The 27,567-nt window shown below is 53.8% G+C and overlaps 1 protein-coding gene across 1 annotated transcript; it reads right to left on the bottom strand.

The window, feature by feature from the left end:
• Window positions 1–240: 240 nt before the first annotated feature.
• Window positions 241–23,295, bottom strand: FAM163B (family with sequence similarity 163 member B). The gene is made up of 3 exons (XM_054284176.1): window positions 23,020–23,295; window positions 1,757–1,872; window positions 241–1,675 (listed from the first exon to the last, which is right to left on the bottom strand). The coding sequence occupies exons 2-3, from the start codon at window positions 1,847–1,849 to the stop codon at window positions 1,100–1,102; spliced, it is 669 nt and encodes a 222-aa protein (XP_054140151.1). The 5' UTR covers window positions 1,850–1,872; window positions 23,020–23,295; the 3' UTR covers window positions 241–1,099.
• Between the last annotated feature and the right edge of the window lie 4,272 nt (window positions 23,296–27,567).

Below are 27,567 nucleotides of genomic sequence, written 5' to 3'. Positions count from 1 at the left end.
GCTCTGAGCCTGCTGCTGCCCCAGGCTGTCCCTGCTGCATCCAGATGGGACAGAGCTGGTGCCACAGCCAGGCTGGCCAGCCATGGCAAATGGCTCAATGGAAAATGCAAATTAGAGGATTTGATTCAATTTAAAAATGTTTTGACAACTGTCCTGGATGGCGGGAAAGTGTCTTTTTTAAAATTTTTCTTAAAAAACCTCTCCCAAACAAGTAAACGTGTAAAAATGTGCATGCAAGGGGTGGGCACATGCACAATGACCCTGTGCCATGGAGCCCTCAGCCAGAAGTTGTGTGTGGCATCACTTGGAGCAGGGATGTAGATTATCCACAGGGATATTCCTCCATCCCAAGGTGTGCTGTGTGTCATTTCCATCACTGAGTAATGCAGAGGTTTTACATCCCCAGCCCAGCTCCTTCAGGGCGTCCTTGAGGCCACCCTGGGGGGCTCCAGGGACAGGCCCAGCCGCCATCCTAACCCTGAGGGGACTGTGCCTGGCACCTGGGATTGTGCCTGGCACCCGGGATTAATGCCTGGCACCTGGGACTAATGCCTGGCTGGGGCAGTGGGATGGGCTGGGGATGGCGCAGGGCTCACAGCCACAGCCATCCCCATGGATGCAGCAGGGAGCAGCACAGCACAGGCTGGCAGAAGGGTGGGCAGTGACATTTTGGGGTGGCTGAGTGTATCCTGGGGCTCCCAGGTCCTGCCAGCAGCTGCTGCTGACCTGCAGCACGTTTTCAGCCGTTTTCAGCCACCCATGAGCCCCATCATCCGCTCATCACCCCTGGCCAAACGGTGAGGAGGGGCAACTCCTCCATAGAAAAGGATGCTCAATATCAAAATCCTCTTTATAAAAGAAAAAAGCAAACTCTGCAGAGCTGGGAAACCTCTCATTCCAGCTGCACTCCCACACTCCTCACTTGAGTTTGCTCTGCTCCCCCTTTATACCGCCAGCCCGAAATACATTCACTTGCTTTTTCACTTCATATTTTTTTGTTTTCTTTTGTTTTTCCCCTATTCAAAACTCTTCCACGGACTCCAACCAGTCCTCCCCGCTGCTGTCCAAAGCCCTCGGGGCTGGGTGGGCGGGTGGCACCTCACACATCGGTGCTGATGCTGCGGCTGCGGGAGAACGCCTCCCGCATGGCCGAGAGCCGGTTGGGGTTGAGCGCCTGCAGGTTGGACACGGGCAGCGCCAGATCCTCCTGGCTCACCGTCTTGTAGCTCACCCTGTCCCCCCCGTTGTGCAGATCCTCGGGGGGCTCCTGCAGGAAGAAGGTGGGGGGCTCCTGCAGGAAGGAGCTGGGGGGCTCCTGGAGGAAAGATGCAGTGGGCTCCTGGAGGAAAGATGTGGTGGGCTCTTGGAGGAAGGAGGTTGGGGTTTCTTGGAGGAAGGAGGTTGGGGGCTCTTGGAGGAAGGATGTGGGGGTCTCCTGGAGGAAGGAGGTGGGGGGTTCTTGGAGGAAGGAGGTTGGGGGCTCGTAGGGAGTGCAGCTGGGGCAGCTGGGCCGGCTCTGGGCTTGTTTTTTGGCGAAGGGGGATGAGGAGTAGAGCGAGGGGCCGTTGGTCAGCACTACGTTGCGGTTGCAGTGCAGCGGAGGGATGTGCGAGTGCACGGCGAAGTCGGGCTCCTCCTCGTCCTCCTCGGATTCATCCTTCTTGCAGCAGTAGTACTGAAACGGGAGGGGCTCAGATGGCACCCCCAAAGCTGCCACACCATCAGCCCTCCCCTCTGAGGTACCCCCAAGCCTTACCTGGAGCCTACAGTAGCAGAGGACGGCGATGATACAGAGTAAAATGACAGTCGCTAAAATTCCACCTGTGATGACCACGGTCCCGGCTGTCATCCGCCCTCTTCTCCATTAACAGCCTGCAAAATTGGGTATACAGGTAAGGGGCTGGGCTGCAGAACCCCAAACTCTCTGTTTGCCCCACTTTGAAGTGGGTTAAAAAGCAGGAGGGCTCTGAAGGGCACAATCAAGATCCACTGGGTACCCATGGGAAGTCACCAAGGAGTCCCCAAAAATGCCACCTTGTAAGGGTTAAAAAAACTTCATGCTGAGTGAGAAGCAGCTCTGGGGTCACATCAGGAGGGAGAGCCAAGGGAAATAACACCAGGCACCAAGGGCACTCTCCCAGCTCCTACCTGGTGGCAGAAAGCTCCAGTGATGGGAGAAGGAGCCTTGCCATAAGGATTTCTGATCTGCACTCATTTTTCTCTGAGCCTCTAATCCATTTTCCCCATGAAAACAATGTGGTATTTGAATTTGGAATAACCTCAGCTGCTAAGTGAGCCTTTAATGACTGCAGGGAGCGGGGTGCTGCCCTCCATGAGAGCAGGACCTTTCTGAGGCACCAGGATCCTCTACTTCACCACAGCCAAGCCACAGTCTTGGGGGGCTCTGGGGGCACCCCTGGATGATGTTTGACAGCCCCAGGTGAGCTGTCAGTGGACATCACAGAGATGCTGTGGCTCAGCATCATTTTGGGGTACCACTAGCACTCTTTTCTCCCTGGAATGCTCCTTGGGAGTTGGGACAGCACAGGGAGCAGCAGAAGGTCCCTGTCCCTGTCCCTGGGCTCTCCAGATGTTGTGTACCATGCACAGCACAAGCCCTGCAGGATCAGACACAGATTTTGCCCCAGGAAGGATGCTGGGGAGACAGGGTACCAGCCTGCTCACACCTGCCAGCAGCCACGAGACAGTGGCACCAAAACTGGCACAAATAAAGCTCCAGCAACATTTTAGTTTGGGTTAGGAACAGCAGGAGAGACATAAATTAAGGGAGAAATCCTACCCTGACCACCTACTCTCCAAGTGCTTTAACAAAGCTGGCTCCCAGCTCGTGCTATCAGGTTAAACCAAAAACCAGCCACCCCAGCCCCAAATTACTTCAGCACCCGAGGAAAAGCAACTGTATCTGTCAGGGATTTCAGCTGCTTCCAAAGCAAACAAACCTGGGCCATATTTTCAGGCACTTAATGTCCTGCTAAAGTTGGGTGAGTGCTGAATGGATAAAGCAGCATCATGTTTTTATGGCGCTGCTGAGCAGCTCGGGAGGAGGGAAGGGAATTCACACCCCATGGCCATGGGGCAAGAGCAGGGCCAAATCCTGCCCTCCTTCCTGGGGGAAAATGCTCTGAGGAGGCTCAGGGGGAGCAGCACAGCCACGGGAAGGGTTTGCAAATGATGCATCAGTGATTTAGAAACTGGTTTGAAGAGGGATGGAGGTGCCTGGCTGGGCCAGGTGCCAGCTGGAAATGCCCATCCCTGGGCCCTTTGCTGCTCCCATTTGCAATCCCCTGAAGCCAAGGGCAGGGGGAGCAGGGCTAGGACAGGAACCTGGCTCTGGGGTGGCCACTCAACCCTGCAGGACCTGGAGGATGGGAGCTGCACCCATCACAGAGCATCAGCATCTCCCTGCTGGCCTGAGATGGGAGATGGCAGGCAGAGCTCTGCCAGGGAGGGCTCTCTGGCTCTTCCACCCATTAATTAAAGCCCCAGGGCACAAGCCAGGGCTGCAGGAGCCGATTTCCCTGGTTCCTGTCCAGCCGAGCCCAGCCAGACGAGCCCAGCCAGACGTGGCATCGCAGCCACTGCTCCCTCCCGAGCTGGACCATTTGCATTTCTGCCTTTTCCCCTCCCCAAACATACTTCTCTGATTAAAGCTGCATACCTGGAAGCTTTAAACCCTCCAGCGTGCAAAGGGGGAGGAAAGCAGAGCATGTGGAGGCCCATAAGCTGAACAATTCCTGTCTAGACCTCCTTTTTACATTTGTTCCTAATTTCATGCTCCACAGGCTCCCAGATTCATATATTTAGCAATAAATATGCTGGTAAAAGGAAGTGCTTTGCAGCTCTGCTGTGGTCTTGGAGAAGGTATGCAGGAGCCCAGGCAGGGAGACTCAGTCCCAGGAGAGCTCTGCTCCTTCCCTCAGCTTTAGGAGCCCTCCAGCTCCCAAGGATGCCTGAACCCATCCAAACTCAGCCCCAGATCATCATCCATCCCTGGCAGACAGCAAGAAGGGGCTGCAGGGGGGTGTAACCCCACACAGGCTGTTTGGCCCCAGCGCAGCAGCCCTTTGCTGCAGGAAAAACAAATTCACAGTTCCCAGATTGTGAAGGTGCAGGTCCTGCAGGAGCTGTTTGGTTTTAGACACAGCCCTGTGCTACCTGCCTGATTTACACATCCCTGCCACAGATGAGGATGTGGATTTTGAGGCTGAGCTGTTCACTAAGGGCTGGATCTGCCTTACCCTCTGATGTGTTAAAAAAAAAAAAAAAAGACTGGTCATGGCACTTGGTGCTAGAGTCTGCTTGAGGTGTTAGGGCATAGGTTGGACTGGATGATCTTAGAGGTCTCTTCCAACCTCATTATTCTGTGATTCTGTGATTCTGTGATTCTGTGAGTCTGTGATTCTGTAATTCTGGGATTCTGTGATTCTGTGAGTCTGTGATTCTGGAATTCTGTGATTCTGTGAGTCTGGGATTCTGTGATTCTGTAATTCTGGGATTCTGTGATTCTGTGAGTCTGTGATTCCTGCCTTCCCTTGGGCACTGCCACAAGGAGCTGCCCAACCCAGGGGCTGAGGGAAGCTCCTCCTGAGCAACACTGAATGGGAGAGGAAGGGTTGGGGTGAGAAATCATCCTCTTTCCACCTCCCCAGCACCTTGAACACGGCCCCAGGACCACCAGGGGTGCCCAGTGTGGGGAGAGGCTGCTCACAGCTGTGCCTGGCTCTGTGCAGCCTCTGGGGAGGGCTGCGTGGGAGGAAGGCTTCCGAGCAGCTGGGGGGGCTGAGCTCAGCCCAAACCAAGGCTCCAGCAAATACCTGGCTCTGGAAAGCTGAGCTCCAGGTCCAGAGGCTCGTGTGGACTGGCCTGGGGGTGAAGGAGACCTGGGGATGGAAAAGGAAACTGCTCCCATGTTCCTCTGAGCACCCAGTTATGCCGACTTGTAGAGATTAAGAATAATCTTGTGGACAATTAAATAAATGAGGCTTTCAGCTGTCCCATCTCACCCCAAGTCCCATCTGCAGGGTAACAAAGTCACTCCAAAGAGTTTTGCACCAGCTGGAAGTGCTGCCATGGCAAGTGGTTAAAGAAAGGGAATGCTGGTTCTACTGAAGCTGTGCCTGCACAAGGAGATTGTGTTTTACATGCAAAGAGCTGGATCCCAAAGCTTGTCCCTCTGCACTGCCACTGCATCCCCCAGCAACACTGGGAGCCAGAGGCAGCACAGCTTTGAAACTTGGGAATTGGCCTCATTCACCTGCCTCCAGGAGCTGGAGATTCAGACAAAACAGCCAGACTGGGCACAAAATGCCAGCTGGCAGCACAGACAGGAGTGCTGGCAGGATTGATCCTGCCCAGTGCCCAGCAGGCAGAAACACCCCCTGCTCCAGAGAGCTGAGCCCCCACCTTGATGAGCACACAGAACACACAGGGACAAACACAGAACCTCCCCTGCTCCAGAGACACTCAGCTCAATCCCTGGCGTGAGACCCTGCCCCTGGCTCACAGATTGTGCAGGGGAGCTGGGCTCAGCTCTGCCTTGTGCTTCCAAGCAGCCAAGAGAGAGAGAAAACAGCCATGGAGAAAGGAAAGGAGAAAAACAAGGAAAACAGCCATCCCAGCCTCGGCAGGGAGCAGGGCAGGCCAGCACCGTGTCCTGGAGTGACACCACCCTGCCTGTCCTGGCTCTGCTGTGCACGAGCACATCCCTGGCTCTGCTCTGCGCTTGGACAAGCTGTTTGTGCACCGAGGGCCTGGGTGTCCTCCAGCACCAGGGAAGGGCCTCTGAGGGGGGACTGAGCCCAGCACAACCTCCAGGCTGACCCTCATCCAGGCAGCTCACTGGCAAAGATCCAGGGGAAGGACCTCAATGAGGGGGTGATGAGGCTGGGGAGATTTAAGTTCTGTGTGGAAAGTGGGTGTTGAGCAGCTGTGTGAGGGCAGATGAGCCTGAGCCTGTGTGCTGCAGGGAGAGCCCTGGTTGGGCAATGCAGCCACTTCCCAGCTCATCCACCTGCCACCAATGCTGACACTGACACTGCTGGTGAGGCCCTGCCTCAGGAGGAAGAAAAAGAGCTCAGTATGATGCCAGGGGAAAATGTGAGCAATGCTGGCTGCCCCAGATGTCACTGGGCCTTGCTGCTTTCTGTCCCAGAGTTGGATGCAGACAGCATTCAGGATCTTTAATCACAAGAAGAAATCCCACTGCAGTAAACTGTCCAGGGCAGAGCAGACTAGATCCGAGCCCTTGATGCTGTAAATTCAGGATAAGCCTGGTTTACACTCCTCTGTGCTCACCCTGGAGCTCTGTAAGTGCCACAAAGGCAAACACCCAGAGAGCATCGGTGTGAAGGAGCTGCCACCAGCCTGGGAGGGGGGAAAGCAGCAAATAAACCATGAGCCAGCACCAGTTTGGTGGCAAATCCAGCCTTCCTCGTGCATTTCCCCAGTTCCTGTAATCCTACCCAGTCAATGAATGAGAGCTGGGCTCTGGGAGCAGCCAGGCAAGGTGCCAGCAGGAGCCTTTGCATCAGTAGAGCCAGAGGGCAGGGCAGCTGCCAGAAACACAGGCAGGAACAGAACGTGGCTTTCCAGATGAAAAACACATCAACCAGAGGGCCTGCACCAGTCCTGTGTGCTCCCTGTCCCCTCCTGAGGGCAACATTCCTGGCCTGGGACAGCATTCCTGGCCTGGGACAGCATTCCTGGCCTGGGGACACCATTCCTGGCCTGGGACACCATTCTTGGCCTGGGGACAGCATTCCTGGCCTGGGGACACCATTCTTGGCCTGGGGACAGCATTCCTGCTCTGGGGAACCATTCCTGGCCTGGGGACACCTTCCTGGCCTGGGGACACCATTCCTGGTTTGGGGACACCTTCCTGGCCTGGGGACACCTTTCCTGCTCTGGGGACACCATTCCTGCTCTGGGGACACAGTTCCTGGTTTGGGGAGAGCATTCCTGGCCCGGGGACAGCATTCCTGGCCTGGGGCTGATGTTCCTGCAGGCATTCACACAGCCAGGCTGGGTCACTGCAGACCCCTGGCTTTGACAAGGCCACCTGGGCACTCCCCAACACAAGGAGACACATGTCACCATTCCCTGCTTGCCCAGCAGAGCTGTCCCCATGGGAAGCCCCATCTCCAGGCACTCCAAGGGGTTTGTGAATATTTTATGAGCAGAGAGCACTTGGCTCTCTCTTGTGCCCTGTTGGGAGAGTGCTGCTCACAAATTCCCAGGCTCATCCACCACAGATGGGTCCTCCTGGGTGCTGGGGATGGCTCAGAGATGCCAGCAGTCCCAAATTCCCACCTGCATCCCCCAGGGCTGTGCTCACACCATCTCTCCTCAGAAACCACCCTTGGCAGAGCAGCTCCTGCACTCAGGAGAACTTTCCCCACCCTGGAAGGTCCCACCATTGATGATCCCTGGAATGAGAGGAGTTCTGTGAGCCTGTGGCACATCAGAGAGGGCTCCACCAGCTGGGAGATGCCTGTAACACTGTCCTGGGCTGTTAACAGCAATCACAACAGAGAACAGAACATTCCACATCCACCTGGCCCCTTCTGGTGTCCTTAAAGACTTAAAGCCAACTACAGAGGTCACTGTCACTGTCACAGGGGTAACCCACAGCCCTGACCCCTGTGAGAGTCCCCCAGCCCTCCTGCAGCTGGGATGTTTCAGCTCCCACTGATGTCCAGAGCAGAACCCACATTTTGGAAAGGGAAATTCTCCCCTGATCAATTATTTATCAGCCAGGACCTTGCTGGAATAGTGCTCAGCTCTGCAGAACAGGATCCCAGCCACCCCCAGGCTTGGGCAGGGCTCAGGGGACACCTGGGGATGGCTGAGGGCAGGACAAACCCTGCTCAGGAAAGGTTTTACTGCCCTGACAGTGGAAACCAAGGCTGGAGGGACAGCAGGATCACACAGGTGAGCTCTGGGTGATTTAGGGGTGTATCCCCCATGTCTGCATCAACCAGAACACACAATAAACTCCTCCAAAGGGCTGGAAGGACCAGGGACTGTTCCTCTCCTCTCTGCCCATTCTCAGCCTGGCCCTTTGCAGCCAGAAAATCTCCCACAGTTCTCCCAGAGCAGGGCTGAGGTGGGGAATGGGTCACCCTGAGCTGCTCCTTCTGCCTGCTCCTATTATAATTAAATATAACCACTTATAAAAACAGTATTTCAGATAATTAACCCCCTGGATTTTATAATGAAAAGTGTTTTGTTCAATATCACGTGTCAGTCCAACAACTCCTTGCTGTATAAGCTTTTTCCAAATACCAAGGACACTCTGTATATGCATCTCTGCAGGTGTCCCTGTCACAGAACTGAATTTTGGGTTAAAGTGACCTTTAAAGGGTGGCACACAACCTGTGTGACAGCAGCTCACTGACAACAAAACCCAGCAGAGGAGGCTCGGGCTGATCCAGAGATCCATCCTACAGCAAAAGCCGCTCCAAACTGTGGGGTTTCCTGAAGTTCAAAAAGCAGAAGTTCACGGCAGAGTCAGGGATGCTCTCACACAGGGATCCTCTCTGTTTTTACAGCAGAGATGAGTCTCAGGCTGAGTTTCCAGCACTCTTCAGAAGGTTTCCTTGGATGCAGGGGTTGCCCATCCCGGCAGTGTGGATGTGCTCGGCACTAATGAGGCACTAATGGCTCTGAGCACAAGCAAATCAGCCTCACAGAAACAATATTTGCACAGCTCATCAAAGTGCCGTGAAGGCTTACTAAGCACAACGGCAGGCAGGAATTTCAGTGACTGCAGATGCTCCGTGGAGAGACGCTGTGCTGGGGGAATCGCTGAATCACCTGGATGCTGCCCTTGGCAATGTCCCCTCCTGAAGGTGCTGCTGTCCTCACTCCAAAGGGATTGGGGAAGGTGCTGGGGACATTTCTGCACTGATGAAGTGCCCACCCTGCTCTGCCCCTCTGTGAAAATGAATGGATCCTGAAAGCATCCACAGGCGCGTTGGTGACATCGAGAGTGTTGGGAAAATTAATCCAGAAATTTATGTCCAAAAAGGAGATAGAGGAGTCCTTTTACTTTATTCAAATAAAGAAGAGGCCATGGGGAATTCCCCTGGGATCTCTCAAATTGGGGGAGAGATCCCCAGAGGAAACCCCATCTCCAGGCTGTCTGACACCAATGGCTCACTCCAGCATTCCTGCTGTCCCATCTCCCAGGAAATGCCTCGAGAATGAGGTTTCATGGCTCAGACAGGGCTGCTGGGCCATGGGGATGGCAAACACTCACACAGAGTGCCCAGGTGAGCTCTGAGCTGGTGACAGCCCTGGCTGGGAGCTGGAGCTGCCTCCTGCTCCTGGGGGCATCAGCACTGGGATGGGATGGGATGGGATGGGATGGGATGGGATGGGATGGGATGGGATGGGATGGGAGCAGCACTGCCATCCAAAATGACCCTGGGAACAAGGATTTACAAGCCAGGGACACTGCACAGAGGGACAGCAAGGTCCTGGTACCTTCTGATGGCCACACAGAGCAGCAGAAGCAGAAACTCTCCCTGTGCTGCTTTACCCCCGGGGATTTGTGGCTCTGCACATGCCACAGCCTCTGCATGGAGAATCATCCCTATGGGAAATCACAGGCTGAGGCATCCAGCTGTGCTAATGGAAGCCCTGCATGCTTCAAAGCTCGTGTTTGCACTTTTTAGCTTCTGCTTCAGGTCCAAAGTCACACAGAGCCCTGCCTGGTTACACTGCCACAGCTGCAGCTTCAGCCTCCCTGCACAGCTGGGACACAGCCCTGGTGCTTCCCAGCATCTCTGGTTCATCCCAGGAGCTCTGGCAGAGCTGTGGTTCATCCCAGCACCTCTGGCTCATCCCAGCACCTCTGGTTCATCCCAGGAGCTCTGGTTCATCCCAGCACCTCCGGCCACTCCAGGACCTCTGGTTCATCCCAGCTCTCTGGCTCTGGCAGTGCCGTGCCTGCCACGGAAAGTGCTGCTACTCCAACACCCAATTTTTCAGACAGGGAAGTTGTCTGATAAATCCCAGCTCTGCCTTTGAAGCCAAATTGCCTGAAATCCATCAAATTGCAGCCCGTTTGCAGATGAGGTGGCCAAGCACAGGTGAGCAGTGAGCTGGGAGCAGATCCATGCTGCAGCAGCCCCCAGCAGTGTTTGGGGAGGGTGAGCCCCTGTGTGACCTGCTGACCCCACAGATGTGCCAGGAGCTGAAGGAGCCATCGATCCCCAGCTGTGCTGAGCCGTGGATCAGTGAGGGCGAGGGCACCATGGGCACTGCCAGTCAGCACTAAATCCAGCAGCTCTGCACTTCCAGGGGCTGGGAGCACATCTCCCCGGGATGGGGAGATCCTCAGCAGATTAAAGTCTTTGTGAGCTGCACATCCTGCTTCCCTCTGCTCAGGAGTCACGGATCTAGGCTGGCAACCAGGAGGCTCTTTTAAAATAAAATGCAGCAACCTGGGAGCTTCAGGGACAACCTCTGTCCTATTTTATGAACAGAGGGCACTTTTCTCTCTGTTGTGGGAGGGCTACTCACAAATTCACAGGCTCATGGGAATGGGTCCTCCTGGGTGCTGGAGGTGGCTCAGAGATCCCAAATTCCCACCTGCATCCCCCAGGGATGTGCTCATCCCGTCTCTGCTCAGACAGCACCCCTGTGTCCCTGCCAGCTGTGGGTGGCTCTGTGGCAGCTGGTGACATCTCCCTCAGCACCACACTGCTCCCCCCAGCACCCCTGAGCTGTTCTGGGCTCTGCCTTTCCATGGAACCCTTTTCCCTGCTCTGGGGACCCCTGAGCTGTGCTGGGCTCTGCCTTTCCATGGAACCCCCTTTTTCCTGCTCAGTCCCCCTCCCCTGCCCTGGGGACACCGAGCTGGCTCTGTGCTTGCAGCTCCTGGTGTGACACCAGGGGACTCCCTGGCTGCTGCAGCCAGCCCTGCCTGGGATCTCCAAAGAGACACACACACACAAAAAAACCACCAGGAAAAAGGGTTGGGAGTTTCCATAGCTACAGCTTTCCATGGCTCTGGTGGAGGCTCTGGCTCAAGCCCTGTAATGAGGCACAAGCAGAGTGGTTTTTTCCCACTCCAGCCCAGCAAGGCAGCGTGGTGCATGAATAAAGGAGAGAAGAGAGGGGGAGATCAGGGATCTTGGAAATAACAAATAAATGGTGAGGATTGGAGTTTGGCACATGTTCCCATGGGGAAGGGCATGAGCTGCACCTGGGGTGGGAGGGAAGGAGCCCCTCAATTATCACAGGGTGAGTGAGAGGAACCTTGTGAGGAGTGGGCAAACCCTGCTGCATTTCAATTCCTGCCTGCCTGCTGCCCCCAGGGAGCTGCTGCCAGCAGGGCAGTGCAGAGGTTTGGGGTCTCTGTCAGGGCAGAGCCTCTGCCCACAGCACCTGGGACAGGGGGCTTGCCTGGCCTCCCCTCCATGTCCTTTTATCAATATAACATCACCCCCTCAGGGCTGGTGTCAGCACTGCCACACGTGCATCACAAAGTGCTCACAGAATTCCAGACTGGTTTGGGTTGGAGGGACCTAAAATTTCATCTCATTCCACCCCCTCCCATAGTGGGAACACCTTTCCCTATCCCAGGTTGCTCCAAGCCCTGTCCAGCCTCCCCTTGGACACTTCCAGGGATCATGGGCAAGAGGGAGATGGGCTTCCTCATTGTTTGCACCCTGGAGATTTTCTATAGGCAGTAAAATCTCCTTATGTTATCCTCTTTAATAAGGATTTATCATTGCTGCATCAGGGAATTAATACAGACCGTCTGAGAGGGTAATTTTCAGATTCTTGGCAACTTACCATGAACCAGTTCCAGTAAATTTTCCCTTTTTTCCTCACCTTAATTTTGTTACAGCTTTTCCTGGGAGATGAGAGAGGGAAAGATTTAACTCAGAGGGAAAAAAACCCCCAAAATGACAACCCTACAACAACAAAACCATAAGTGAAAGAGTGGAAAACATAAAGGAACTCTCACAGCTCAGCTGAAAACCCTCATTAGAAGAATAAAGAAACAGAGAAAAACCTTCACAAAAATTGCTTTGCTCAAGCCCACGTGGGCTGGGAACTGCCAGGATCAAATGTTGGAGATATTGACAGTTCCCAGGGACAGCATCTCTCCAAAAGCAGAACACGTGTGAGGGATCTTCTTGCCTCTTGTCAGCATGGGGATGACACCAGCCCTGCCTTTGAAATGACTCTTGGTGCTGGAGAGGCTCTGAGGGTGAGGCAGAGGCTCCTGATCCTCATCTGCCACCCCCTTGCGGTGCCCAGCCAGAGAAATGCTGCCACAGGCACCCAAATGTGGGAAACTGAGGCAGCTGAGGGAGAAGGATGGATGAGATCAGAAATTTCTGCTCAGAATTTGTTCTTCTGAAAGGAGTGACTCTTTCCAGAACTGCTCCATCCACGTGGATTTTGAAAGGATTTTTTTCCACCTGGATTTTGAAAGGATTTTTTTCCACCTGAATTTTGAAAGGATTTTTTCCCACCTGGATTTTGGAAGCTCCTCACCAGAACACCAGAAGCACCAAGAGCTCTGTGGGAGCTGCTGTCTGACACCAAGGCTCACTCCAGCATTCCTGCTGTCCCATCTCCCAGGAAATGCCCCAAGAATGGTGTTTCATGGCTCTGACAGGGCTGCTGGGCCATGGGGATGGCAAACACTCACACAGAGTCCCCAGGTGAGCTCTGAGCTGCTGACAGCCCTGCCTCCTGCTCCAGGGGATGCTGGCACATCCTGCAGCTCCTCCCTGCCCTGCTTGGCTGCCTGGCAGCATCTCAGAGCAGCAGAAAATGCCAGGGGTCTTCTCTGAGCAAGCCAAGCCTCAGAGCAGGGCTCTGAATCCCACCCTGAGGCACCCACAGAGCCCTGGGAGGGCTCAGAGCCCTGAACCCCTCAAGGATGAGCTCACAGAAATGGTTTCATCCATCCTGGGAAGCAGGGGAGGCTCAGCCGGCACCTCCAAATTGATGAATTCCAGCTTCCCTCCCTTGCACTGGGAGCTCTCTTGGCCTGAGCAGAGTTGTTGGGACTCACTGGGAAGTGGGTTACAAGGTGCTGTTAGCAGCCCAATCAAACAAAACCTTCTTCATTTCCAGGTCCTGGAAAACCTGTATTAATTTTTGGGATCCTTCTCTTTTTGAGCAAAACTCCCGCAGCAGCATGTGCCAGTTTTAGGAGCCCAGAACCAAATTAGCAAAGCTGCTGATTTTCTGAGCTGAGCTGGGATGGACTGGGATGGACTGCGATGAACTGGGATTGACTGGGATGAACTGGGATTGACTGGGATGGACTGGGATGGACTGGGATGGACTGCGATGAACTGGGATTGACTGGGATGGACTGGGATGGACTGGGATTGACTGGGATGGACTGGGGTGAACTGGGATTGACTGGGATGGACTGGGATGAACTGGGATGGACTGGGAGCCCAGAACCAAATCAGCAAAACCTTCACTGATTTTCTGAGCTCTCCAGGCACCACCTCCCCCATGGAGCCCTTCATTAGCACCCTGCCTCAATGTGAACCAGACAGAGAGCTGAAGTCTGAGTCTGACAAACCCAGAGCTGTGAAAATGTGAGCATCTTCCCAGTGCCCAGTGCCTGGGAGTGCCCCTTGGCACAGTAGAACCCCTGAGATGCCCCTTTGGAAAGTCCAACAGACCAGAAATCTCCTCTGGGAATCAGGAATACATTCACTGCTGATGGCCTGGGTAAAAAACACCTTCCAACCTGGCTGCCACTGCTCCTGGGCTTGACAGAGCAGAGAATGGGGAGTGTGGGAGCTCAGGAATTTCTGCTGGGAGCCCAGGAATTTCTGCTGGGAGCCCAGGATGCATCACTGCTACTTCTGGCTGGTTAATTTGGATTACCATGGAATCACACAAGCCTGATAATTGGGTTACAAGGTGATGTTAACAGCCCAATCAAACAAAACTGTTTTCATTTCGGGTCCTGGAAAACCTGTATTAATTTTTGGGAGCCTTCTCTTTTAGAGCAAAGCTCCAGCAACAGCAGCATGTGTCAGTTTTATGCATCCCTGGGGCTGAGCAGCTCTAATCCTCTGCAGTCAACAGTTCTGCCACAGCCCAGCAATCTTCACACTTTATATTTACTACCCATCAAGTCAGACAGTGTTTTCCAGCATAACCCTTTGCCTGCCAATCTGAACATTCAACAGTATATTGTATTTACAATGGTACCTAGAAACCAGGTAAGATCATGTTTGTGTTCTCAGAAACTGGTGCCACTGTTTTGTGTTTTCTGTAACCTGCATTGTTTTCTTCAAAAATACAACATAAACAAAAATGTGGTGCCAGAAACACAAGGGAAAATAGGTGCAACTAAGAAAACTCGGCTTTCTGTGGGCTGAATCTGCTCCCACGAGCTTCTGTGAGAATCAGGAATAACTCTCGAGCAAACAGCAAAGCTGAAGTGTTGCAAATTAGAAAAAAAAAATCATCTGGAACTGTCTAATGTTCATTGTGCTTGTCTTTATCTCGGGGAGCTGGGCCTGCCTATGGGATTTCACATCCAGTGCTGGTCACAGGCGATCACAGAATCCCAGAATCTCAGACTGGTCTGGGTTGGGAGGGATTTTAAAGCCCCTCTCAGTCCATCCCCTGCCATGGGCTGGGATATCTTCCACCATCCCAAGTTGCTCCAAGCCCTGTCCAGCCTGGCCTTGGGCCCTTCCACAGCTGTTCTGGGCACCCTGGTACCCACCAGGTCTGCCCTGCAAAGAGGAGAGACCTGAAATCTCAGTGATGCCAGTTCTGGAGATCTGAGCTGCCCTGGGAATCACAGACTGGTTTGGGTTTGGGACCTTTAAAGGTCACCAAGTCCAGCCCACAGCCAGGAGCACATTCCCAGCTCTGGGTGGACCTTAACTCTGGCACAGTCATTCAGAAAATGGCTTTTGGTTGGAGCTGGATGGGAGACATCACCTGGAGGGCTTTGAGAAACACCTTTCAAGCATTTTAATCCATTTTTATGTGGAAGTGAGGCTGGCTCTGCTCTGCTGGCACAGGCAGTGGCAGCTTGGTGCCTGTCACTGTTTGCACAAGGAGAAAGCCACACAAGAAACCCATGGGACAGCCATAAGTTGGAATTATTACCCCAGTTGCTCCTTTGTGTAACATAACAATAAACCCACTAAATTTTCCTAACAACAAACGCAAATCAGCGCTCATTATCCTTCCCCTCCCAGCTCCACCCCCACTCTCTCAGCAGAGCTATTTTCCCCCAGATCCCACTGCTAATCTTCCCAGGGCTTAGCTCTCCAGCAGGCAACACCAATCAGGCCCAGACACCTCCTTTCCCTCCACAGGAGAGCCTGCATCCCTGCAAATCCCTGCTTGCACTGGGGAGAAGATGGGCACAGATCCCCAGCAGCATCTCCTCAGCCTCCCTCCCGTAGCTGGGACACCTCCAAACTGAGCTGTAATTCCTTTTGCCACAAAATGCCTCCTGTTTAGAGGAAAACTCAGTTTTCCTCTGTCAATCCATGTTGTGGTAAGTGGAGAGTGGCAGGAGGAGCATCTCTGCCCACAGAGGTGATGCAGGAACTGTCCGGCAGGGAGGGAAGGCAGGCAGCAGGTAAAGGAGAGAGTTAATGGCTTGCCAAAGCTCGGGCAGGAAGATCCAGGATGGATCTAAACCCAAATTCGGAGAGAGCAGGGAATCCAGATGGAAACCCCAGATGCAGGCAGGGAGAGCAGGGAATCCATATGTAAACCTCAAATGCAGGTAAAGGAGAGAGTTAATGGTTTGCCAAAGCTCGGGCAGGAAGACCCATGATGGATCTAAACCCAAATGCAAGCAGGGAGAGCAGGGAATCTGGATGGAAACCACAAATGCAGGCAGGGAGAGCAGGGAATCCATATGTAAACCCCAAATGCAGGTAAAGGAGAGAGTTAATGGCTTGCCAAAGCTCAGGCAGGAAGATCCAGGATGGATCTAAACCCAAATTCAGGGACAGCAGGGAATCCAGATGCAAAGCCCAAAGTAGAGAGAGCGAGCAGGGACTCCAGATGGAAACCCCAAATGCAGGTAAAGGAGAGAGTTAATGGTTTGCCAAAGCTCGGATCTAAAGGATGAATCTAAACCCAAATTCAGGCAGGGAGAGCAGGGAATCCAGATGCAAACCCCAAATGCAGGCAGGGAGCACAGGGAATCCATATGTAAACCCCAAATGCAGGTAAAGGAGAGAGTTAATGGCTTGCCAAAGCTCGGGCAGGAAGATCCAGGATGGATCTAAACCCAAATTCAGGGACAGCAGGGAATCCAGATGCAAACCCCAAATGCAGGTAAAGGAGAGAGTGAATGGTTTGCCAGACCTCAGGCAGGAAGATCCATGCTGGATCTAAACCCAGATTCAAGGAGGGAGTGCAGAGAATCCAGATGCAAACCCTAAATTCAGATTGGGAGAGCAGGGAATCCAGATGGAAACCCCAGATGCAGGCAGGGAGAGCAGGGAATGCAGATGCAAACCCCAAAAGCAGGTAAAGGAGAGAGTTAATGGTTTGCCAAAGCTCAAGCAGGAAGATCCAGGATAGATCTAACCCAAATTCGAGTAGGGAATCCAGATGCAAACTCCAAATGCAGGCAGGAAGAGCAGGGAATCCAGATGGAAACCTCAAATTCAAGTAGGGAGAGCAGGGAATGCAGATGCAAACCCCATATGTAGGTAAAGGAGAGAGTTAATGGTTTGCTAAAGCTCAGGCAGGAAGATCCAGGATGGATCTAAACCCAAATTCAGGGAGAGCAGGGAATCCAGATGCAAACACCAAATTCAGGGAGGGAGAGCAGGGAATGCAGATGCAAACCCCAGGAACAGGCAGGGAGAGCAGGGAATGCAGATGCAAACCCCAAAAGCAGGCAGGGAGAGCAGGGAATGCAGCTGGAAATGGCACGGCAGAGCCCGAGCAGCATCCTCTGCCTGCACCAGAGGCAGACACGGGTTCCAAACATGAACCGTGTGCCGGGACCGCACTGTCCCTGCCGGCCACCTCGGAAACACCACAGCATCTCCCCGGCAGAAACACCCCAACAGCCCGGAGAGAAGCGAAGGTGGAATATTTGGAAGAGAAACGAGCAGAGCTCTCTGTAGGTAAGTGATTTTTCTCGCAGGAACCGTGCCTGGCAGCGATGCTTCAGCTGAACTGCGATTTTTGCAGCCGCTCCGAGGACTCGTCTGACGCTTCCCTGTGAAATCCCCCCCGCTCCCGGCACGCTCCCGCAGCATCGCAGCGAATTCCAGCCCCAACAGAGCCTCTGTGGCATCTTTTACATCACAGTCCACCTCTCTCTGCTGGGATCAGCGCCAGCCGGTGAATCTTTGAACCTCCAGGCATTTTGATCCCGTTCAGCTGTAGTGAACCCAGCTGGGGAGAGGTTGGGAGATGAGGAATCCATCACAGGGATGAGGAGATCCCCAGGGGATTTCAAAGCAGTCCCATCAGCCAGCAATCTGGGGGTTTCTCTCTTTTCTGGCGTTTCTAGTGATGGATTTCCCCCTTTAATCGCAAACATTCTGTGAGCAAAGAGAGGAGCAGGCTTTGCCTGGTGCCAGCTCTGTGGGGACAAGGCAGTGCTGCTACCAGAGGTCCATCGTGGTCCAGGGACCAGCTCTGCACGGGGAAAAAATGCTAAAATGCAACCCCATAGGAGTTTTCCTGCTGAGATCGAAGGAAAGGAAGGAAATCCCAGCTGTGTGGCCTGCTCAGCACTTGCAACTCCCCCAGTGTAATGAGCTTATGAGCTTGTGCAGCTCAGATGAACTCGTACCTGGAGCAAAGCCTCAGAGCCAGACCTAAAGCTGGTGGTGCCCAGGGCTCTGTCCCCTGCTGAGCAAGATCATCTCCTTTATCCCCTCCCCAGGCTTGACAGAGCCTAAGCTGGACTTCAGCAGCAATTCAAAGGGAAAAAAAAATGTGTTTTTTCACCAAAGCCAGTTTTCCATGGTTGTCTCACCACCTAAGGATTTTGTGATTGTTATCTCGGAAAGGGAGGAAGAAGAGGACAGGGCTGAGGAGCAGGAGGGCAGGGCTGGAGCAGCAGTGGGTGAACAGAGGGGAAAAGGGAGGGATGGGCTGGGTGTGTGGGATCTGAGCAGCTCCCAAGGGCTCCCCCAGCACTGAGACCCTGCAGCACTGACAGAGCCTCACAGCAGCACCAGGTGAGGCAGAGGAGGGCTGGAGCCAGTGGTTCAGCATGGTCCTGCTGCAGGCAGAGCCCTCTGCTCATCCCCAGGGCTCCACTGATGGAACTCACACACCCCACTGCCCCTCAGAACAAAACACTGAAGATATTGGGGAGAAATAGAAAGATATGTGAGCCCACGACTTGATTTCCTCTTTGAGGGGCAGGAAATCATCAGTGAGCAGAATTCTGCCTGCCCTGGGGTTGTGGAGAGCAGGCAGCAGTGAGAGCAGGCCACAGCTCATCCCTCCCTCCCCATGAGCAGCATCCCTGTCACCTGGGCCAGGGGAGGACAGCTGGGCCCTGGCTCCTGCCAGGAATTCACTTTTCCCTTTTTGAATAGAGATTAATTCAGCGCTCTGGGAAGGGCTGAATAGAGGGGTGGGCTCCAGGTGGCTCCTGCTGTGCCCCCCAGCCCCCTCTCCCTGCAGAGCCTCCTACCCTCGGCTCAGGTGCTCAGAGCAGCTGCTTTATCCCTGGCTAATGACATTTATTTTCTCCTCAGTGCCTCGGGGAGGGCTCTTTCTCTCGCCCTCCCTGCTGATGTGGATCCTGCTGCCCTATTATGCTGATCTGAGACCTTTTTTTTGCTGTTGAAGTGCTGGTGAGCTCCCCTGCATCCCCCATCTGGGCCCCCCAGCCTGCTCTTCCTTCATTTCCCACCCTCACAATTTTCAGCTTGGATCAGGTCCCTCACCTGGCTGGGGCAAGGTGAGCCTCACTTTTGGGTTTTTGGGAAGTTCCCTCTAAAGCATCCCTCAGAAAAGGCAATTACCACAGTGCCATTAGAGCTCTCCCCACTGCACAGGCAGATAAGTCGCTGGGAGCTTTTTGAAATAACCTTTAAACAATAGATCCTGTCTTGTTTACTGAATGTTCCTGAACTCAACAGTAATGCATCCAGATGTCACCCCTGCCTACCGTAGGCCTAACTATTTCTGGAAACACACCAAAGGCAAATTGCTTGGATAATGTCAGATATGGTTGCAAAAAGAATATGACAAGTTTCCATCTCCTTGATAAAAGCTGTGGAGCACAGAGTTATTTCCCAGGGCAGCAGAGCCGTGTGTACCTTGCACTCAGCCCCGTGGAGGAGCTGCATCCCTTCCTCCTCCAGCTCATGGGCAGGTGGACCATGGCATGTGTTTTCCTGCTTCCAGCTCAGGAAAATATCAGTGTTGGTGTCCAGAGAAGCTCAGCACACTCACAGCATCCGTGTCTGGGGCTGCAGGTGGCTTTTGTCCTGCTGGAGGGAGATGGGGAGAAGCACTGGATGGTGAGCAGGGGCTGAGCTGTCCTGGTGATGCCTCAGGTCATCTTGTGCCACGTTGGGAGTGGAGTTAAATGAGTTAAATGCCAGCTCTGAGCTGTTCAATGAGCAGGAGGAAACTCTGTGTGAAGTGAGAGGGTGACAGAACTCAGCAGCCCCTGCTCGTGTCCTGTCTCCACTCCTCGTCCTGCCAAGGGGAGCTCACGCTGAGGGAGGTGCTGCACCCAACATTGTCCCTGCTGAGGTTTCTCCAGAGAGAAATCTGCACTCTTGGACACACAGGATGGGTAAAATCATCACTGTGGTGGTTCTGGCCTAAATCCAGTCCTGTCCCCGTCAGTGATGCCTCTGAGAATCCCATCTCCATGGAGCCTGCTCCTCCTGCTGCTGCCCTGAACTGCTGTGAATGGGTCAGGGCTGTTATTAACCTTTCCAGGGACAGAGAGGTCCAGGGATATTTCCAAATATGATTCTGACCTTTAATTTTGTTCCCCGACCTTTCCAGCTGCCCTCTGCCCAGGGCTGCTCTGGCAGGTTCCTGAGGTCCCAGCCCTGTCTGGGTTGATGCTGGCTGTGAGTGAATGTGGCTGAAGGGTTGGAGAGGGTCAGAGTCCCTCACCCACCTATCTGTCACCCCCCTGCCCATCTGCACTGCTGGGATAAAGGCTGTTTGCTCAGGCCAAGGGGGAACCAATCCTATCAGAAGAGACCACAAGGAGAGAAGGAAATAACACACAATGACCTGGGAGAAAACGCATTTAGACAGGGAATGAGCTGCAAGCTCAACCCCAACAGCTGCCACCTCTGCTCCATCCTTCCCTGCACCTCTTCAATGTCACAAGCTGCATCCCCCGCCGTGGTGCAGGAGCCCTGCCAGCATGCAGCACCTCTTTCCTGGCCATGTCCTTCTCCATATCCATGACAACACCACAGCCAGGTACAGGAGCAGCCCGAGTGACAAGGGACCAGCCATCCCTGCTGCTTCCACCAGCTCTGCGCTGCCAGAGGGAAAAGCCTGAGTCAGGCAAATCCCTTGGAGCCTGGCCAGCTGCAAAACCCCTCCTTGCCCCACTGAGGACACATCCTGCCATCCCAGAGGTCAGTGGCACAGACTGTGCCAGGCTGTGAGCATGCAGCAAAGCTCTCTGGGCTGCACATAAATGCCTGAGGAAACTGAGCACCTTCGTCTCTCTGAATCTGGCACCCAGCAAAACTTTTACAGATCCTAAAGGGGTGCTGAGGAATGGCTGTAGGGTCAGAGTGGGAAATATTTAGAAAGGTTTGGGTCAATAAACCACGGGCAGTGAGTCTGTCCCTTACCCACTGCTGAGCTCAGAGAGAAAAGGGTTCAGGCTTGACTCTGGTGTCACCTCCACGAGGGTTTAGGGACTGCCAGAGATTCAGTGGAAAAGGGTGAGGAGATGTGACAGCCAGACCCTCTGCCAGGCTCTGCTGGAACACAGCAAGGACACAACCAGGAGCCACAGCAGTGCTGATGTTCTGCCACTCCTTGTGCCCAGGTAGGCACAGGTATTTCAGTGTTTGTCACCTGTGCCCACTGGCAATAAACCAGAAAGGAACAAATGCTGTTTCCTTCCTTCCTTCCCCTCAAATCCCCACATCCTTTCTGAACGAGAACCAGTGTACTGCGGGGTGATAAATCAACATCAGCAGCTTTGCAGGGGATTCTGTTGAAGTTCTTTATCTCTCCTGAGCACCAGCACCATTCCTTAAGAGGTCCTGTCATCACTCTGCACAGAAATCCTGACATGCAGAGGGAAGGAGGTTACACTTCTAATTACAGCTGCACAATCTTTAAGGTGTTTAAAATCTCTTTTCACCGACTGACAGCCCCTAAAGCACCTTTCTGCTTGTTTCAGGCAAGAAGAAAATCAACCACAGAGACTGCAAACAACCTCCAGGTTTTCACCAGCCATTGCAGTGGGGCAGGAGTCTCAGCACAGGTGTGGGATAGTTGAGGCACTCACTTCATGCACAATTCATGTCAACTGCTTTCCCTCACAGCGCTGTAATTTAGATGTTTCCTCAGCGAAGACAAGATGTGATGACTAAAAATCCCATCCTACTGGGTACTTTTGCTCAAATGAAGTCACCCAGGAGCACCATCTGCACTCTAAAAATTGGGATAACCCACCAGGTTCCCAAAAATGACAGCCATACATCACGACAGACTCAAGTGCAGAGTTTTCCCTTCTAGGTTTTATGCTGATTCTGCTGCTCGTTTCAGGCTGGAAGACAATCTGTTGAACCTCAAAGTGCTGTCTTCTCTTACCTTGAATTTATTCTGCCAGGGAACTGTCTACCTTAATGAGTATGAGCACACCCCCACTACCTCCCAAGTTTGGTGATCTGTTATGTCAAATATAAATAATCCTGTCTGAAAGCGGTCGATATGGGGAAATGAAAAGCCATCTTCCCTTGGGGGATCTCTCTCTCCCTCCCACAGCCCCCCTGAGCCCTCAGGCTACCTTTAATGTGCTGAGCAGCACCCATGAGGCTCTGAGAGCACAGACCTTGATGGCTGCTGGATGCAGAGTGACAAAAAACAGCCCACAGGTGACAGTGTCATCACCTTCCTCTCATCCTGCCCTGATCCCTCTCCATCACTGAGTGTGAGCTGATGGGATGATTTCCTACCCAACCCAGCTCTGGGGTGTCCTACAAACTCCTTGGGGTGGAGAGGGGGATTCTGGTGTCCTTTGGGGCCAGCCCATGAGATGGAAACAAAGTGAATCACATGGCTCCAGGTGGGATGTCCAGCCAATGAAGAGAGGCCGGTTCCAGTCCCACCCTGAGCGTGCAAAGGGGACCGAGGTGCCCCTGGGGCAGGGAAGGACACGACCTGCACACCCAGGAGAGCCACGGCATGGGGCAGCTTTCCCACTCATCCCTGAAAGGTGCTTTAATGACATCCCTCATAGGCTTTGGAGCTGTAGGGTGAGGGAAAGCCGAGCCTGGAGCACCCCAGGGTTTTCCAGGCAGGTCTGAGCTGGCGGGACCAGCCCCATTCCCAGGCTGTGGGGCAGCGGATGCCGCGCGGTTCTCCATGTCCCTCCTCACCGTCTCCCCCTCCAGATCCCTTCCCAGCCCTCTCCCGGCAGCGGGGCTATCCTGTTCCTGCTGCCCTCCCTGCAGGCATCCCCGGGCTGCGGGGCTATCCTGTGCCCTCCTTACAGGCATGCCCGGGCTGCGGGGCTATCCTGTGCCCGCTGCCCTCCCCGCAGGCATCCCCGGGATGCAGAGCTCGCTGCCGGTTCCCCGGAGCAGCCATCCATCCCAGGCAGATTCGGTTCCCCGGAGCAGCCATCCATCCATCCCAGGCAGTTTCGGATGCACCGGCAAGCGGGCGGCGGGGGCGGGAGCGAAGCAAACAGGGAAAAAACACCGCGAGAGACCCCAGCGCTGGGAGATGCGGGGAGAAGGGGCCCGGCAGAGCCCGGCAGAGCCGGGGGGGGTCCCGCGGAGCCCCCGCGCCGGTGCCTTCTCCCGCTCCGCTTACCTTCACACGGGGGAATGAATGGGGCCGGCTCGCTCAGGTGAGGACCGCGTCTCCCGAAGTCTCCGGCTCGGAGAGCATCAATACCAAAATAAACGTTTCTAAAAAAAAAAAAACCATTAAAAAATAATCTTAAAAATGAAATAACGATTAAAAAATAATATATTAAAAATAAGCGGCAGGAAGGAGGCTGAGGAGGAGGCGGGCGGCAGCGGAGCAGGCAGCCGGCAGCAGCCACCCCTGTCGGCACATGGCCGGGCCGGCGGCTCTGCGGGGGCCGCTCCCGCCTCCCCGCCCCGCTCCCAGCGCCGCGGGGCCGCCAATGACGGCCCGGGAGCGGGGCCGAACCGAGCGGCGCCCGCCGAGCCCCGCAGCGGCCCCGCACGGGCAGCGCCGCGCCCGCCGCCCCCCGCCCCGGGCTGCGGGGATGCTCCCCATTCCCATCCCGGAATGCGGGGATGCTCCCCATTCCCATCCCGGAATGCGGGAATGCTCCCCATTCCCATCCCAGGATGCTCCCCATTCCCAGCCCGGGGTGCGGGGATGCTCCCCATTCCCATCCCAGGATGCTCCCCATACCCGGCCCGGGCTGCGGGGATGTTCCCCATTCCCATCTCAGGATGCGGGGATGCTCCTCATTCCCATTCTGGGATGCGGGGCTGCTCCCTATTCCCATCCCGGGTGCGGGGATGCTCCCCATTCCCATTCCGAGGTGCGAGGATGTTCCCCATTCCCAGCCCAGGATGCGGAGCCGTTCTCCCCTCCCATCCCGCGATGTGGCCGCAGAGTCCCAGTCCCGGCATTCAGGGATGAGCTGGGTATGAAGGAAGGGCAGAGCAGCGCTGGGAGATGGGAGACTCACCCCAGAGCTGGGTTAGCCCCAAAGAGACCGGGGTCATCCTGCTATGGACTCGAACCACCCCCCTACAGAGCCGGGTCACCCCCTCTATAGCCCAACCATCCCCCAGCAGAGTGGGGTCACCCCCTTTATACCCAGATCACCCCCCAACAGAGTGGGGTCACCCTGTCTGTACCCAGATCACCCCCTTACAGAGCTGTGTCACCCACCATGGAGCCAGGGGATGCTGGTTTGGACCAGAGAGCTTCACCCCCAGTGCTGGCACAGGAAAAGAATCCCCCTCCCCATCCCCAGGGCACAGACAAAGCCAAGAATCCCCCTCCCCATCCCCAGGGCACAGACAAAGCCAAGGCAAACCCCACAGCACCTCCTGTTTGATCCCACATGATGCCCAGGGCATTTTACAGGTGGTGTGAGTTTGTTCCCTGCTCTGTTTTTCAGCGCTGTGCTGGGGTTTCATGAACAGAACAGAGAATGTTTCTCCTCTTCCCCAATCCATGCCCATTCCAGCACAACCTCAGCTTAGAGCCCTCATCCACATCTTTTCCCCACAGTGGTGATTTTCAGCAGCGGTGATTCACAAGGTTTCCTTTAAGCTGGGGTAGTGATGACTCTTCAGAGCCGGAAAAAGCAAAATTTAGGACAAAACCTGAATCCTAGAGGTGCATTACCCCTCTAGCAGGTGGGCAACCTGCAGAAGCAGCACCACAGGAGGCGTGGAGGTTGTCCCCCAGCCCCAAGCTGGTGTGACAGGGGAGCACAGACTGCCCCAGCTCTCCCTGAGCTCTGCAGTCCCTGGTCCCTGAGCTCCCTGCAGGGCTCCCCTGGGCACAGGGGATGCTCAGTGTGTCTCAGGAGGCTCTGCCACCATCCCTAGCTCTTGCCACCCAAGCTGTCAAACTCCTGGTGCAGCAGGGACCCTTCTGCAGGCCTCTGGATGGCCTCTGTCCATTGGGATGTGTGACTTTTGTCCTGCAGCATTCTTTTCCCTGGCAGTGAAACTCATTCCCAAGAACTAACTCAATTTTTCTCATCAGCAGTTCCAGCCCATCGATACTTTTCTGTCCCTCTCAGCTGATGAGAATAATCAGTGGTTTTATAGCACATCTGCTCTTCTTGAGATGGTATCGCTCGTAGCACTCCTTTAATCTATACAGAGGGAAACAGTTGTATTTAATTAATTGCTCCCCAAGTAAACTGATCACCTCCAGCAATTCCAGCACACTTTACACGCAGTTCAAAAGCCTGTGCAGAGATCTGAAAGGAAAAGCCTCCACTGTGATGACAAGAAATAAAGGTGAGGGAAAAAAACCACAATTTGTCTACTTAAGACAAATATTATTTAATTATTCTATCAAATCACTTATACTGAACTGTGTTGTGGTTGCTGTTGAGTTTTTCTTCAAGGTTGCTTAAACCACGTGCAGATGATGTTGAAGGGCTGTGCTCTAAAAAAAAAAAAACCCAACCAATTTTAGCTTTTTATTACTTGTGCAGGTCAAACGTCACCGTCTGGCAATTTGTCACTGCATCCTTGCTCAGAAATATGAACTATGGAGCTTCTCTGCTTGGCCCATTCATTTTGGTTTCAATGCCTGGCCTCAGGTTCTGCAGTAAACATCCTCCTTGCTGCCCAGGGAGATGTCAAAGCAATTCTCACGGAGCTGAGCCCAGGATAAGAAGCAAGGAAAAGCAATGTTATAACAAGGACTTAGCAAATGCTTGGGCTGCCTTGAGAGAGCACAGAGCTTGTTTTTTGGACTTTAACATGAGGTTTGCTTACCCTAAGAGCAATTCTAGGAAATCAGAATTCTGTGAAGGAGAAAAATGTTTTTTATAATGTGTTTCTTGCACTGAGACAAGACCTCCACACTGTACAAGACCTCCATGGTGAGCACGGTCTGGGCTGTACAAACACAGATTCCCCAGACTTTGCAACAGAAATTTTTACAGAAGGGAAGTGCTAATTAGCATCCACAGTTTGGGAGCCAGTTGATAGCCTCGAGACCTGGCAGCTGGCCAGCCACAACTTTCATCAACCCCAACATTTGGGAAGTGTCCTGTGCCTGCCAAGTCTGTGGGATAAACAGACCCAGCAGCAGCCAGGAGCCAAATCATCTGTGGGTTTGGAGTGCAGTGCTCAGGTTGTGCTCACCTCCTTCCCTCCACGACCACCCCTGGGTTATTCCCAGTGTCAATCCTTCAGTGATTTTGTGCCCTCCCACTCCTGCACCCCCAAATTCTTGTTTTTCTCATTTGACTCACAACTTGGCATCAAACTACCCAGGAATATTTTATGATCTTCCCATCACTCAGCATCCAAGGCTGCTCTCTAGGGGTTTTTAATTTTGCCCTATCTCCAGCTTGCTCCATCCCCAGGGCAGGTTCCCCTTTGGTTTTCCAGATCCTGGAGGAATCTTCCACTTGAGACTGATCTGTGAGCACAACCCACAGCCAAACCTGGGCACTGCTGGGAGAAATGGGCTGCTGGAGCACTGCCCAGCTCCCTGTGTGTATTCCCAGGGGAACACACCAGCCTGGGGATGCTGGTGATGTTTTTATCCTCAAAACTCCTCTGGCAACTGCAGTTGGGTGGATATGACACACACCAAGTGTGTGGCCTTCCAGAGATGCAATAAAATACACACTCACCTGCAATACAGCAGCAAAAGGGCTCTTAATATTGCTAAAGGATCCCACTGCTCGTGCAGGGCTTTGTTCCACAGGGGAAACACAGAGTTAGGGCTTTCTAATCCAACTCTGCTTTTCTCTGCCTCTTCCCCACAATTATGGAGGTTCCTTCTCTTGGATGGTCTCCAAGCTGATCCCAAATATTCATGGCAGCAGCTTGAAAAGTCCCCACTGCCTCCTCCTCCTGTCTGCAGCACCTCAGTCACCTTCAGTGGATTTAATTGCAGAATTTTATATTGCTGAGATCAGCAGGGATTCCCAGCTCTGTGCTCTTCCACAGCCAGTTCTCTGCACCTGCTTTAGCCCCCCACAATGTCAGAACCACCTGGCTTTTAACACAGCCCCAACAACTGCCCCGAACTGGGACCTTGCTTGGTGTCCCCAACCAAACTGGAGAAGAATTCTCCCCTGCCACTGCAGAGGTGGGAGAGAACTCTTTAGGGAAATTAAGAGTGATCCTGTGAAATCAGGGATGGCTGGTAGTGGAGGAATGCAGGGTGTTTTGTGTCTGAAGAGGGAAAACCAGGGTTTGGTGTGGTTTTTAAAGGATAAAAACAGATCTTTCCTTGTGGAATTTGGGATTCTTCACCACAGGTTGGGTGATCAATCTTGGAAACGTGTCAGCTTGGATTCACAGGGAGAGAGAGGAGAGAAAACAAGTGGATGGATGGATGGCTGGATGGATGGATGGATGGATGATGGATGGATGGATGGATGGATGGATGGATGGAGGATGGATGGATGGATGGATGGATGATGGATGGATGGAGGATGGATGGATGGATGGATGGATGGATGGATGGATGGATGCTCATCCCATGGTAGAAGGCATCTGGAATGAGCTGACATGACACAGCCATGGGCTGGGAATGTCACCACAGGTGAGCATGGAGGGTGGGAAAAGGGAGGCACTGGTGGATACTGGGAGCTTGGGCTTGCACCTGCTGGGGGAAGGGACATCACCACTGGGAGGACTGGGCCAAGCTTCCCATGGCTCTCCT

Source organism: Melozone crissalis, unplaced genomic scaffold (assembly GCF_028551555.1).
Source record: "Melozone crissalis strain CALT ecotype California unplaced genomic scaffold, PUWL_Pcris_2 ptg000041l_1, whole genome shotgun sequence".
Classification (NCBI taxonomy): domain Eukaryota; kingdom Metazoa; phylum Chordata; class Aves; order Passeriformes; family Passerellidae; genus Melozone; species Melozone crissalis.
This window is presented reverse-complemented; position numbering and strand designations above follow the sequence as displayed.